Source organism: Spea bombifrons, chromosome 10, assembly GCF_027358695.1.
Source record: "Spea bombifrons isolate aSpeBom1 chromosome 10, aSpeBom1.2.pri, whole genome shotgun sequence".
Taxonomy (NCBI): domain Eukaryota; kingdom Metazoa; phylum Chordata; class Amphibia; order Anura; family Pelobatidae; genus Spea; species Spea bombifrons.
In genome coordinates, this window is record NC_071096.1 from 26,584,518 (window position 1) to 26,599,165 (window position 14,648).

Genomic DNA, 14,648 nt, shown 5'->3' on the forward strand with positions numbered 1-14,648 from the left:
TCACTCACAGCTCCTGCTGCTATTGTGTGACTTTTCGCAAGATCAACACATGGGAACTTAATTAGACCTCAACTGCTCTTTGAGAGTTGAAATGAGCATTACTCACTGCAGAAGCTTGACTGTATTTCAAGAGAGGTGGTTTCTGAAACATTAGTTTAGCTTGCTCCTTGTTCTGTGCTGATTTTTTATAGCTAGGGCATCTCATCTACTGGAGTGTTTACAGTAGCAGTCAAACCCATTTTCCAACCACACTTACTACATAAAAAGAACCAAACTGGTTTCTAGCTCATGTGAGCAGAGTCTTCCTTACTTCTTGTTTCGGTAGGTCAAATTGTTACGTTATTTACTACTTGTTATGATGTGTTTACCCATTGTACAGCCCTGCTGAATATATTGGCTGTATAAAACAATAATAATAACAAAACTGAAAAAGACACCCATGACATTGAGCCTCATTGGTGATCCAGAAGAAGGCAACCTCCCAGCCCCCCAATCTGGGATCTTGCTGGATCAACAAGCTATAATTGACCATGTATATTCTTCTTAAAAATACAAAAAATTCATCCAGCACATATTTAAAGGGGTCGAATGAATATTTAAGCACAACATCTAAGTGTAGTGAAGTCCACATCTTTATTGCTCTTACTGTAATGAGTCATTTTTTGCTGCTTAAAGTGTGAATGGCCAACCTCTTGTTTTTTGTATCCTCATATTAATAACCAATTAATTTGAAGTTCCATAATGTTCATAAAAAAAAAAGGACAGATGTCCAGACATGCACTCCATATTTGAAGTGGGGGTCTTACTACTGATTTATAGAGCAAAATTATATTATATATGCGAGTCAATAATCATATTTACTGGCCCTGTCAGCAGCTTATTGGCTACACTTATTCTCAAGTCTTTCCCATTTAATGATTTCCTTAACACACCACTTAAGGTATAATTTTCACATGTACCCCTCCCACATACACAATGTGCAAAACTTTGCATTTGTCAACATTAAATCCTGTCTGCCACTTCACTGCCCAGTCATCAAATTTGAGCAAATCTCCTTGCAGAGAAGAAACCTCTAACACAGCATATATCACCCTACCTAATGTGTATTTCAATACTAACTAAAAGGTAATTAATACAGAAATTAAATATCAGTTTGCCTAGGACAGAACCCTGAGGTACTCCATAAATTCACTCCAAACTTAAATAAAAAGGACTTACAAGACGTGGACGCCTAGGATGAACGGGAACGGAGGGAACCATCAGCCCACAGTCACTCAAACTTCAAGGCTCCAGGAAAAGCACTGGTGATGCCATACCTGCAGAAAAAGTTACAGCATTATGTAGCTCCACACAAACAAACGCAAAAGAACATTTATAGTAATTTTACCGTCTCACAAAGACCTTGAAAACAGTGGGGATTAAGACAAGGTTTCAGAGGGATGGACCTTAAAGTCTTAAGTGGGGGAATTTCCAGACAGTGCGGCAATCCAACATTAGCATCTTCAGAAAAGAAAGAAATAATGGCTTGTATACTTGCTGGGTGGCTCCTAGGCCTAAAGCAAGCCACGGTGTAACGTATTTACTTTACAGTCAAACTCCCCCAATGGGCTACTGAATTATAATATCATTTTTTTTGTATGGCTTCTTAGTTCCTCCACGTATACCTCTTTAGGAGGTACAGTTTCTCACAGTGATCCAAATAATATTGTGATGGCCCTCAGTAGTGTGTAACAATAACATCACAACAGCAGAAAGTGTTTATTAAGTAAGTTAAATACAGAGGACATAAATTATATAACCATGAATCAGCAGGCCTTGTACTCTAACCACACCACCACTTGGCTATATGAAGTGTTGAGAGATATGTTCTAGCTATGGGTTTTACACAGAAACATTGGGTTTAGTACAATTGGAAACATCAGGTTGTAATAAATAGTGTATGTATATATATATATATATATATATATATATATATATATATGTATGTATATATATATATATATATATGTGTGTGTAAGGGCAGTGTACATGTACATGTATATGAGTGTCTGTAAGGGCAGTGTACATGTATGTGTGTGAGGGCAGTGTACGTGTATATGTGTGTGTGTAAGGGCAGTGAACGTGTATATGTAAAGGCAGTGTATACACGTGTGTTTTTATGGGCAGGTGTGTGTAAGGGCAGTGTACGTGTATATGTGCGTGCGTCACTCTCAACCCAGGCTGCGGAGCTGCATGTCTTGTTTCCCTGTCTTGCTGTGGTCCATTTCTGGATTTATGTATGTTCTGTCCTGAACCTCTGATTCCTTGATTCCAGTTCTGCTCTTTGCTTCAGCTCTGTTTCCTTTATAAGGTGCGCCCCACCCGTGTGTTCTGTTTGTCTCAGTCTGCAGTCTACAGGTATGTCTCTCTGATATGTGTTTGGATTTCATGTTTGGTTTGTTTAGTACCTTTGTATGCTGGGTTTAGCATTAGGACCCACCGTCATTGGAATACTTTGGCGTAGTGGTGGGCCATAAGATGTGACAGAATCTCCAATAGTTATCATATAGTCCTAGGCTAGTTCCTGTATTTATGTGTATCCTGTCCTGTCTTGAATCCCCCGTAGAGGGGTGTCCTGTCTCGAATCCCCCGTAGAGGGGTGTCCTGTCTCGAATCCCCCGTAGAGGGGTGTCCTGTCTTGAATCCCCCATAGAGGGGTGTCTTGCCTTGAATCCCCCATAGAGGGGTGTCTTGCCTTGAATCCCCCGTAGAGGGGTGTCTTGCCTTGAATCCCCCCTAGAGGGGTGTTCTGTTCATGTTGTGCCCTGTATTATGTATATCTTGTCTGTTATGTTTCTTGCTTGGTCTCCCTGTCCCTTGCTCGTTATGTTTCCGCTATATACTCTGCTTAGCTTCCCAACTCCCAGCCTGCAGCATCCGTCACATGATTCCAGTGCTATGTCTCATGCCTGCTCCAGGGTGCCTGCAGGATATCTTCATGTTCTGTAATGTCATCATCGGCTGCTTTGTCAGGGCGCTGGTATGTGGCTGCACAACCCTAGATGCCCACCGGGAGAGTGTTCCTGACAGTGTGTGTGTGTAAGGGCAGTGTACGTGTATTTGTGTGTGTGTAAGGGCAGTGTGTGTACACGTGTGTTTATGGGCAGGTGTGTGTAAGGGTCCTGGGAGGGAGGCTAACATTAGCCTCTTTTCATTTTAAAAAAAAAAAAAATCTCTGGACTTGTGGACTGCTCTTCCAATGATGCTCAGCCAGACATAATGCTGGCTGAGAATCATGGGAAACTTTTTTCACAGCTAGCATCTGCAGCTTTACTGTTGCTGCACTTCCCATGACGCTCAGCCAGCATCATGGAAGTAGTACGTCTGGCTGAGCCTCATGGGAATTCAATGCAATGTGTTGGTTAATTTTAATATGCATGACTGCTGACAAAAAAGTGTGTTTTAAGTGGCAATACAAGTGCGACATTGTAAAGTGCAATTGCTTGTATCGGTGCGTTTCGCGAGATTTAGAAAGAAAAGAAAAAAAAAAAGTGCCCCTCTTTCACATTTTTAAATGTTGGGAGGTATGGGTGCTAATGATCATCAATATAATATGTCTTATGAAACAAAATCATTAACAGAAACAGATAGCAGCGTAGGAAGAATAAAACTGTGAGAAACAGCCAAACTCACTAAGGTAAGGTTGCTGAAGACAGGTTAATGTCAAAAAATTCATACACTACAACAGGACTGAGCACAGCAACAAGACACAAGGTAGTTATCTCGCAGGCAAAAAATCAGAGCAGACAGGGATTTCTAGGCGTTCTGTCCAAAGTACAAAGAAAAGGGCAATGTTGATGAACTTAGTGGTCATTAGTGGTGAGCCAAGTAAATAGTGCAATAGATTAGACACGTAATGCTTACTTCCTTTGGCAAACTGGGGTGCAGAAAAATGGCAGCAGGTGCGCTGGACTAATGAGTCACAATTTTAAATATCTGGCTGTAGAGAAAGGCAGTGTGTTTACCAAGGAGTGGGAGAACGGTACAAGAATAGGTGTTTACTGGCAGAAGTGGAGCTTGTTGGAGGCTCCTTGCAATTTGGGGGCTGCATTTCTGCAATTTGGTCAGAATTAACGGTCTCCTTGATGCTGAGAAGTACAGATACTAATCCATCATGCAATACCATCAGAGAGGCATCTGATTGGCCCAAAACATTACTGACAGCGACCCTAGACATACAGCTAAAGTCATTAAAAATATATTTAGCGTTAATTATGAGGAGTCCTGGAAGTGATGGTATGGCCCCTGTGATGAGACCAACCCATACCCCAACCGGGAACATTCGCCAGACACAGCTTCCTTCTCCCCATAGCCCCCAGAAATACAAGACTTCAACTGTCCTGTATTCCTGGAAACTAGGGTCCAAGAAAGCAGGAAACACTGGTCCTCAGGAACCTCGGTGGCCCTGTAGAATAGCAGCACTGTAATCTTGACAAGGACAGCACCAAGACTTACCCCAATAGACAGAAGTTGTCTTGGGGTAAAACAGGAACTAACTTTATATGGAACAGCACAGATATTTATACACACACACGCAACATAATTGGACTAGGAGTATAATCCCCTCAACTACCAGACAGCCCAGCGCCTCCATGCAGTTCTATGGCCAGCAGTCCCCACCCGACAATGAGTCACTATTTTGGGTTGATCCCAAGGGAGTGGAGTCAATCCTGGAGGACCAACGGAGAGCTCAGGGTCCATAGATGTTATGTTCCAAGAAGTGACTTGATCGGATGCGTCCCGGGGAATAATCTGCACGGCAGCCGGGCCAGAGTTCCATAACCCCATCTGGGTAAAGCCTGGTCCTAAACATGGGCAATAAAAGCAAGGTTCTCAAATAAGCTCCGTCTCCGTAACCACCTCCGACTGTTGCCCACCACGAGCAAGGTGTAACCCCAAAAGAGCAAAGTGGTGGGGCAGTGGGTGTCCAAAGCGACGCAATCTCAATTGTTGTCGTACGGTTCCATGGATTTGCGGCTAGGTCCTGGTAAGGCGCATGGAGTGTTTCTGGCCATGCAGAACAGACAGGTTTTTCCAGTCACCTTGTGCCCCCCAATAAGCACAGGGTGACAGACATAAGAGGGGGTGGGGCAGGCAGGTAAGGAGTCACTCCGTAAATCCGTCACGGTCCCCTTCTACTGTTCACTCACTTTGCATTTTGTTAAATGATAAAAAAACTATTAATGTGTCTATTTTTGAAGGGATTCTTACTTTGCAGCACTGTCATCCTAGAATGGTCGGTGCCCAAACCAAGAAACAAGTAGTGTCATTCTTTGGGAGCATTGCTTATAGAAAATTTGTCCCTTACAATAGCACCCACGCAAACCCCTGACTGACTTGACAAAGAACGCCCTCCATCTTTCATTTTACTGTGAACTGAGACCTTTTTTTAGTGGAACTAGAACAGATGTTTTATGGATTTACAATTTTTCGTCTAGTCAAAACAGTATTTCCATTACATGCAATCCATCCCCACCCAGGTTGTCATCCCCATTCTAAATCCCCTTGGCTATTTCCGCTCTTGTGTAGCTCTTAGGCCGTAATAAGTGCATTCTCAAAAAAGGGAGGAAAGAGGGACAGAGGGATGCGGGTCCTAAATAGGGACTCTTGGGATGCAGGAGACTACTAGTCCTGCCACTTTGAGTGCTTCTGCATTGCTCTTTATTTTCATTAATTAACACCAGAACTGCTCCAGTGGCTCAGACAGCGCAGAACATCCTTACGGACTGTGCATATGGCATCATATGGCTGCTGGAGACAGCCAGGATGACGTCCTATCCCAGCGGCAAAAAAGGCTCAAGACACGAACGCGGTGTCAGTGGAGACGCTGGTACCTGCACACCCCTCCACCCAGTGCCCAAATCACAACATTTAACTTGTTATGTAACCAGCAGGAGTGGTGTTTATAAAAATATTTTTATTTTTAAAATTTAATTTATAAAACACATTACTCAAGTTATATAAAAAGCCATTAATAGGTCACAATGTAACAAAAAAAACAGGGCCTGCAAAGCTGTGACTCGTTGCCAGTGTAACAGTACCACAGGGATGCTGTATACCTTCATACATGTTTCATTATATAGCACACCTTTCTCAATGTACATATTTATAGGTGCATACGAACAGGCAACTGCTTGTATAACTTACCATTAACTGGGACACGCTACAAAGAGGAAATACATAGCTGTGAAAACTGCTTCTTGGTGCCTCACTTCCGGTCCGTTTAAGGCCCGCCCCCCAGCAGCAGGGACAAACATTAAGGTTCCTATGGTGCCAAAAAGTGGAAGTGGCAGAAATGCTACACAGCCACAGAACAACACAGCCAATAGAATCCAAAGCATGGTGGTCTGACATTTTAGGTGAAGTTGCACATTTGGGGGCTTATTTACTAAAGAGAGGGTTGTAAAAGGAGCTGCAGGTTCAACTCATTGACTTCATTCTACATTATTAAGGTGCAACCCCATTGAGCTACTGAAGAGCTTGACTGGCCCTGTATGATGTATAGTTGAATCAGCAAGATTTATTCAGTCCTCTTTGAACTATGCATAATGCAGGGCAGACTAGGCCCTTATTGCATGAAGTGTCCTCCTAACATTCCAGGAGTCCAAATCATTGGATGGGGAGCAGAAGTGGGTGAGCTCTGCCACCCGCCTGCCTTACCCGAATAGCCACCTTGTGGCCTTCACCATGGCAGCTACAATGGAGGTCTGTGGTGTAACAACACAGACCACCATTGATTTTTAATCCATCAGGGTAGATCAGTGGATCTACCCAACCAATTCATAATCCCTACTGTCTGCAAAAGCGGGACAGTGCCAGAAAATCAGTACTGTCCTGTGAAAACAGGGACGGTTCGGAAGTATGCATGGGGAAACTCTCCTGTTGTCTCTCACTTTAGTGAATATACCGCATGGTTTAATGGACACTTTTATTTTCCCAGTTGTTGCTATCTCAAAATGCTGCAGGTCTTCTTCACGCGCTTAATGTATTCTTCCCTTGCAGCTCGGCTCAGGATTTACACCTCCAAATCATGACTGTCTTGCGAAAAAAACAGGCTGGTTGTAAGGTATGTGTTTGTGTCCTGCAAAGAAACCTGGTCACTTTAGATAAGAGATCTGTGCAAACTCCTGAGTGAAAGGCTAACAGGGTAATATCTCTACAATACCTCAGTGGACCAGGTCCTGGAGTCTATTCGCTAAAGGGAGAAGGTCAACTCCTATACATTATGAAGGTCCACCTCTTGTAAGCTGGCCCTGCAAAATGTATAGTTAAATCATTGAGTTATTTAGGGCCAACTTAGTCATCTACTTGAGCAACAGGCCCTGGTATAGGTATGTAATAGTGTTCAGAGGTCCCAACTGGAGCCCGGTCTTGCAGTTGCCCAGCGTTCTTGGGTAATTGCATTCAATTTTGTGTGGTTTTGGGTCGTACAGATTTATTACAGCCTGGCATTACTAAATTAGACAAGAGTTCTAGCTATTTTGGTCATTCCTATAACATCAATTACCTCCTTTGGCATAACATATACAATAGTCATGCCCCGATAGTCTTTTCACCAGGGTCGGTCATTCCCAAAGCATAGTGAAGGCAACAAGTTGAAGGTCACCTTAACTAACCTGCAACTCATGAGTGATTCCACTACTGCATTTAAAACAATCATATGTTTGATGGGTTTTTTTTATTACTAAATATAACTAAGAACATTAAAGAAGTAATTGTTCCATTAAGGATTACGGTATATATTTTCCTAAAAATAAAATAAAAATAAGTAAAGTATATACGCATATTTTCATTAAGCTACATACTTTTTTCGCAAACGTGCATTTTTACAGCTTTGTTGGGCAGCAACCCGACATTGTTGGCGTCCTCTGATAATTCAGGCTCCCTACTCACTTGACCGAGCGTTAAAACCGTGGGATGAGCGAGGCAGGAGGTTCACCGCTCGGCGGGTGAGGTGTGAGTCTTAAGAAACACCCTGAATATTGTGACAATAGATGTGCCAGTCCCAGATGTAATTGTCAACTCAAGAGGATTCCAGTCGACCAATTCTCCTGGCTCTTAAAGAGAAAAATAAATGCATACAAATGAGAATATTCACTTCTCTGTATTGCTTCTTGTATGTTGAACCGGCAACTACGGGGCTCTCCGCCACAGGCTGTGAAAAATAGAATATATTAACTCCAACAGTAACCATAAACTAAAATAAATTAGCTATATATTATATATAAATTAATCCCAATGTGGTTTACTTCCAATGGGTTAAGTGTCAAGAGGCAAACTAAATATCTTTAATGTGTAACCATGCAATTCAGGAATAAAAGACAAAACACAAATCACCGTATAGGATTTTTTTTATGTATAAAACACTTTTTTTAATTAAAAACTAAGCTTTACTACTTCAATGACACTTCCGTAGAAATATCAGACAGTACAATATATTGGGTTTTGAAAATGATCAGACAAAGTCAGACTGAGGCAAAAAAAAAAATATATTCGTCCTTGTCTTTTGTTAATATATAAATAATTTTTATATAGGACATTACCAGTTTGTGTCTATATATAGATGTCATTCATTTCAAGTCTTTAGGGCTGCCCGCCCTATGCCATGCCACCATCCCGACTAAGATATGGAGCGGGAGAGCTCTGGATAGAGAGAGCCCTAGGAAGTTCCCATGTATGATAATCGGTGTTCGGACGCTAGAGTTTATCGGTGGGTTTGCAGGAAAGCTGCATTTGAAATTCACCAACTTCATTTGGAATCCATAAGCTTTCTTCAGCAAGATGAGCCGAGCTGGCTGTTTATTTAATGAGTGATGATTTAATTTATCATACAGTGAATGCCAAACTCTTCTTGCATAAGAAATGTATGGGATGGGTAGCGAAGGTAAAGAGATTCAACTGCAGCTCCCCTGCAAACTCCACTTTAGCCAATAAACCTTTCACCCCTCCCAAGATAAAATACGCCGAAAGCCTCCTATGTCAGAATAAGACCTGCAAGCCTAGGCCAGAGTTTTATAAAAACATCCACCATGGTGTCAAAACTGGCAAATGCATTGTGGAAAATTATTGGGTGAATTATTAATGAGGGGTAGTTAGTTACATCATTTTAATATCTCCCTTAGTCTGTTACAAGGCAACACATTACTGCCTCGGGATTGTGTGTGTTCTAGATCAGAGGAGACATGGGTAGGGTTCCCAGGCATCTACCCAAATTACAGGGTTCTAATAAAATCCTTACTTCTAAAAAAGGAATATACACCAGTACAGAATTGTGCCAAACTTCCAAAAGCACTTCGGGATGATATATTAACTAGGATATCGCACACACTGAAAAATGTAGATATCCTGTACTTTCAACTCAAATATTAAAAAACGACAAGTCTCAGAGGCCGTCTAATCGTGTATTTCCATGTATTCTGCACAGAAGAATGCATCGCCTATATTTATCCAAGAACACTTAATTTCTATCCACGTTGCTATCATTTAAAACCCATTTACGCAACATGCTTACACTGACGCCAATAAGAACTTGAACCATAAGGATCGTCCAGAAATACATTTTAGAAACTGAGTATTATATTTGCTTAAATGTAATCAATTCATTTATTATTATATGTTGGCTCAAATAGAGGACACAAAGCAGAAAACTGTCCCTAAATTTGGATGAGAATTCTGCACAAATATGGCTTTTCATATGTTCATTGCCACTGTTCATATAAAAGATGCATGAAGGGAATTAATGGAAGGCATCGACAGGGTGCATAAGGGTGCCAGGGCGCATGTTGTGCTTTTGGGGAAGTTACTGGATTGGCTTCTATAAAAGTGATCATAAGCATGTATTTCCTGGAAATATATCATCTTCCTGGAAACATAGAACATTTGTAATGATCAACACAAGAATTAAAAGGTTAAATGGATAATTTGCAGGAACGTGATGGCAACCATCACCAACTTGTGTCCATTAAACACAAATCAAGCCTCTTCTTCGTCAATAGATCAAATGTTTAACGCTGGATGAGAAAAGCTGTCGGTAGGTCGCCAAAAAAAAAACAAAACTGTTCCAAGCAGACCTATCTCCAGTTTACGAACGGCTCTAATAATCCAGCGGGATCTTAAACTGACCTGGCTGCCCGTGCTTAAAGAGGGGACGTTATTGCAGGCCATCTGTATCTGTGCCGCTTTTCCCCATCTTGAAGTTAAGCGGCTGTCCATCTATTTACCGTGTGGTGAGAAGTTAGCCGACTAGAGGCCCCTCAAACAACTTTGCAGCTACTGGACCCTTTAGAAAACACTGGCAATTTTTTAACCTGCAAAAACTCCCAAATCATCCTAATACAAGCCTTCTGCTGTCCAAAATATGATTTACATTTTGTCGGCATCTACCATAGTATGTCCTTGAAATGTTGGGCACCTACAGGCAAAATACATGTCAGCTTGTATAGCACCAAGATCCCCCAACCATGACGCTTGGTGCATACGAATGCTTTATCCTTCTGTGTTCGTTAAATAAATGGTATTGAGTATCATGGTAGATTCAGGTGTGTGAGCTTCAAGGGCAGCATGAAACCCAAAATGTTTATGATTCTGATGCCCCGCAGTATTTTACGATAGTTGTGTTTCCAATCCAAACAATCCAATGGCTTTTTGTAGTTATGTCCGGTAAAAAGTACCTTCAACGACCCCCCGGAACAAAATAAAGAAAGAAAGAAAGAAAGAAAAAAAAAAAACCCACACTTGCTCGCAGGGAAACCATACGCTGTTTACAAGTCTCCAACTTTGCAATGGCTTCCAATGTATTCATTTCTTCTGGCAGTTCTTGCTTTTTGCAATAACATAAAACAAAGTGTCACTGGACGTGAGGTCTCGGTTTCAAGATTAATTTCCCCGTCTGTAAAAACAGTAATTAAAAAAAACAAAAACATACAAACGTAAGTTCCAAAGGCACAGCTGGACGTGCATAATGCATAGGTGTAATGTCACTGACCTGACCATATACTCTGACCTGAATACTGATGTGATGGGGACACAAGCAGGAGTTAGCAGGACACTATGGAGGAGGATCAGTGTGTAGACTCACTGAATTCCCAATGCATTATCCAGGGCCAAACCCTTGCTATTTATAATTCCTTTTTTTGTACATATGGCAGAGCTGGCCCTGCATACGGATTGGTTCAATCAGAGAGGTGACTAAATACATTTAAATATACTTTCTAAAGGCTTATAGAAGTTATTTTTGTAGCAGAAGGTATAGCGTATTTGCTATATCGCTACTTACAATTGATACAATATTTTGCTTTAATGTGAGGTTTACAGAAAGACCACTTTAGAACCTGGCAGGGGCTCACACAGGTAGACCTAATATTAAAAAGTGTAATACGTACGTCGTCGCAGGACATGTTGTATTCCGCTAACACTGTTCGACATCGTGCTGCTATTCTGGTGAATTTAGTCAAGAAAAAAAACATATATATATCATATAAAGAGATATGTACTTAAATACTAATATATATATATATTTATATATATATAAATAAAAATACTAGTATATAAATACTAAATCAGCGTAATGTACGTGGCAAAAACAAATCTGATATTTAAAGGATACATTGAAGGAGCCACCACTCTTTTGTGTATACCAGCAAAGAACAAGGCTATCAAAGTGATGCAGCTAATTGTGAAGAAAGGATGATTCCAGAGAGATGTGAAGAACGACACCTGAAAAACAAAGAAGAAGAAAAAAGAATTTCAGGCGTTTTGTTGGGAATAATACAACAAAAGCGTCTCACAAAACAACTTCATAGTTATTAGTAATACTACAAAAAATGCAGAATATTTAGATCCAATGAAACCATGCAACTGAAACTCAGTACATAAAGAGCCGGATAAGTAGCATATATGTACGGCATAGTCATCTAATGGGCAAAAGGGCAGTCCGCAACAGAACTGAGAGGCAAAGTTCCTCTGCACGAGGGAATCTACAACCACATTTGTGCGCTTCGGCCTCCACTGGCCCTGTCAGCGGGGTACGGTTGGTATCTCTCTAGGCACAAAAGAGCAAGGAGGTCCGTGTCTGGAACCCCAAGAGATCCCCGAAGGGTGAATTGCCATACAAGATGCTCACCAAGAACAGACAGGCGCTTCATAGCCAGTCCTACAGTGCGCCCCCGCTTGGGAGCATCTTAGATTTTAGCTGTCTTGTGCCCCTAATTTTTATTTTATTACAGAAAATAAAAAAGGAGACAGTATCTCTATCACAGGAAACCTGATTCAAAAGAACTAAATCCCCAGGCATGCATGTTCCCTCTACAAACTAATAATCCACAATATAATATACACATGGACACTATGCTGTCTTTTTCATTGTGCCTGTTTGAATACAGCAGTGCAGGTAGAAGATATATGAATGCATCGTACTATGTAGACATAGATGGCTTCCTTTATGTCATATCATCGCACCTCTACAACTGGGGTTAGTTTAATACTCTGAATCACAAAATGACACAAATGTATCTTAAACTGTGCTCTGCGGAGATTGTGATTTTATGATGTTTCATGATTAGTGACAGTTTAAATGTAAAAAAAAAAAAAAAAAAAAAAAAGAGCTAACAAATCAACATTAATTATTCCCAAAAAGTGCAATCGCTTGGGTCTTAATAAAGTCAAATTCCAACCTTTTGGGTCTCTGGGTCTATCAGCCAGTTCCAGGCTCCGGTGGCTGTGCACACAGACACTACTATGAGAATCACTAGGGATAAGAAGCACAAGATTACATTTAAATCCTTTATTAAAATAGAACACAAAAGTCTTCACATTATATTAATGGTAAATAATGGCCTGGAAAGAAAAACCAAACACTACCAACAAATGTTGTCTCTATAAGTCAAACTGTTATGTTACATACTACTTGTTATGTCCACCCATTGTACAGCGCTACGGAATTTGATGGCGCTATATAATCAATAATAATGTCTTCCAAGTTAGAATGATGGTTTATTATAAGCTGCTCTGCGTTCCAGATGATGCCTAAGCTACTGAAACGGTTTTGTTAACCCCTTAATCACTCTATCATATTTGGCCAAAAGAAAGAAAGAATAGCAACTTGATAAAGATAGGCAATGCCAGGCAAGTGAAACTTACTTCTCCAACGCCCGGTCGCCGGCTGCAAACATGAAACATATTCAGTCAGTCTTCTCTCAAAAGCTTTCAGGTCTGAATGGAGAAAATGAAAGAAATACAAGTAAGGTGACTGTCTAACATAAAGCCCCCCCCCATTACACACATTATATATAAGACCTATTGAAAAGATTCAAAGAAATTAGGTATTAAATGAATATTTGCATTTTTTGCCAACATGGCAACCTAGCATTTCAGGATGTTTACACAAGCAAATTTGGGGCTTTTGTGCTTAAGATGTAATTTTCAAAGTTATGTAACCCTATATAATTTAATGCATGCTCGAGAGATAGTTCCACTAAACAATGACAAGCGCACGAACCACTTTTTTTTTTTTACAAGCAGTAAATAGAAACACCATCTGAAAGAGAAATATTTGCATTTTAACTTGTGATGTTTCCTTGCCCAATATTACTTATATGTGCAATAAGAAACACGTAGTCCCATTACTATACGATTGCATCCCGTTAATAGAACACGTCTAAATTAAACATAAGATGACATGTAATACATCAGCGGATAGGAATACAGCAGAAGCGATCGGGGTTTATCGCAAAAGCAAAGCCTTTTCCTCCTTCTGTACAGCGCGTCTTAATGTCTTTTTTTAATATTACTGTTAATAGGAATTTTAATATTGTCAATATACAAAGACGGCGTTATGGTTGGAAATTACTATTGTAGTTGGAAACGCGTGATTTTTAATAGAATATCATAGGCGTACAGAGGCTTTATCACTCCCATCACTCCTGTGTTCCAATGGCACGTTGTGTTCGCTGATCCAAGTTTAAGTTTAAAAGGCTAATTGATCGTTAGAAACCCCTTTTGTGATTGTGTTACAGCTAGAAATGTCATTGTTTTCCATGACAGCTAAGTTACCCCAAACTTTTAAACAGTCCATACATTGAAAGCATATGATCAAACTAGAGCGGACAGACTGAGACAAACAGACAGGCCCCTAAGCTTACCCTCTAGAAGGTATTATTGTGTATTATTAATGCTGCATACTCCATAGCTCTGTATAAATAAAATATCATGAAATGGGGTTGCAGCAGAACAGTACTGTAACCAGTTAGCTGCAAATAACACCAGAACCAAAGCCTCCGCTTCATACATGCCATGTAAATAAAGCAATTAAGTATGTATATAGCACGCTTACTATACGTGAATTATAACACACTCTGCAGACGTCCCAACCCACCTTCTGCCTGCTCCAAGGAATTCATTCCTGCAAACTATACTATCCTCCTGCTGCACCACAGTACACTTCCTGTCACCGAACAGCTACTTCCTCCTACAGTGGCCGAATCACAGATCTCTAAGCGCATTGGTTGGCAATCACAACTCCCTCTACCGATTGGCTCGGTTTCTTCACCACCCCCTTTGCTGGATCTCATTGGTCAGCGTAACTTTCTCACGCACGCTCGCGCGCTCTGGCA

The 14,648-nt window shown here is 40.8% G+C and overlaps 1 protein-coding gene and 1 long non-coding RNA gene across 2 annotated transcripts in view; both read right to left on the reverse strand.

Annotated features, from left to right (window-relative positions):
* LOC128467954 (uncharacterized) overlaps window positions 1-6,255 on the reverse strand; it is a 30,139-nt gene extending 23,884 nt beyond the window's left edge. The window contains exons 1-2 of the long non-coding RNA XR_008345772.1: window positions 6,187-6,255; window positions 1,219-1,316 (exon numbers count right to left, since the gene is read on the reverse strand). This is a non-coding gene — a long non-coding RNA (uncharacterized LOC128467954). The remainder of the gene's footprint in view (window positions 1-1,218; window positions 1,317-6,186) is intronic.
* Window positions 6,256-10,852: 4,597 nt separating this feature from the next.
* On the reverse strand, window positions 10,853-14,501 carry CNEP1R1 (CTD nuclear envelope phosphatase 1 regulatory subunit 1). The gene is made up of 6 exons (XM_053449702.1): window positions 14,411-14,501; window positions 13,177-13,248; window positions 12,711-12,784; window positions 11,645-11,754; window positions 11,421-11,475; window positions 10,853-10,927 (listed from the first exon to the last, which is right to left on the reverse strand). The coding sequence occupies exons 1-6, from the start codon at window positions 14,433-14,435 to the stop codon at window positions 10,886-10,888; spliced, it is 378 nt and encodes a 125-aa protein (XP_053305677.1). The 5' UTR covers window positions 14,436-14,501; the 3' UTR covers window positions 10,853-10,885.
* Between the last annotated feature and the right edge of the window lie 147 nt (window positions 14,502-14,648).

What these genes read in the sequence shown, in the direction of transcription:
- CNEP1R1 (XM_053449702.1), bottom strand. Translation starts at nt 14,435, where the DNA reads ATGAATTCCTTGGAGCAGGCAGAAG. An exon ending in TAGACCCAGAGACCCAAAAG is followed by an intron (nt 11,755 to 12,710) that starts GTTGGAATTTGA and finishes TTTGTTTTTCAG; the next exon opens with GTGTCGTTCTTCACATCTCT. An exon ending in ACAACATGTCCTGCGACGAC is followed by an intron (nt 10,928 to 11,420) that starts GTACGTATTACA and finishes CTGTTTTTACAG; the next exon opens with ACGGGGAAATTAATCTTGAA.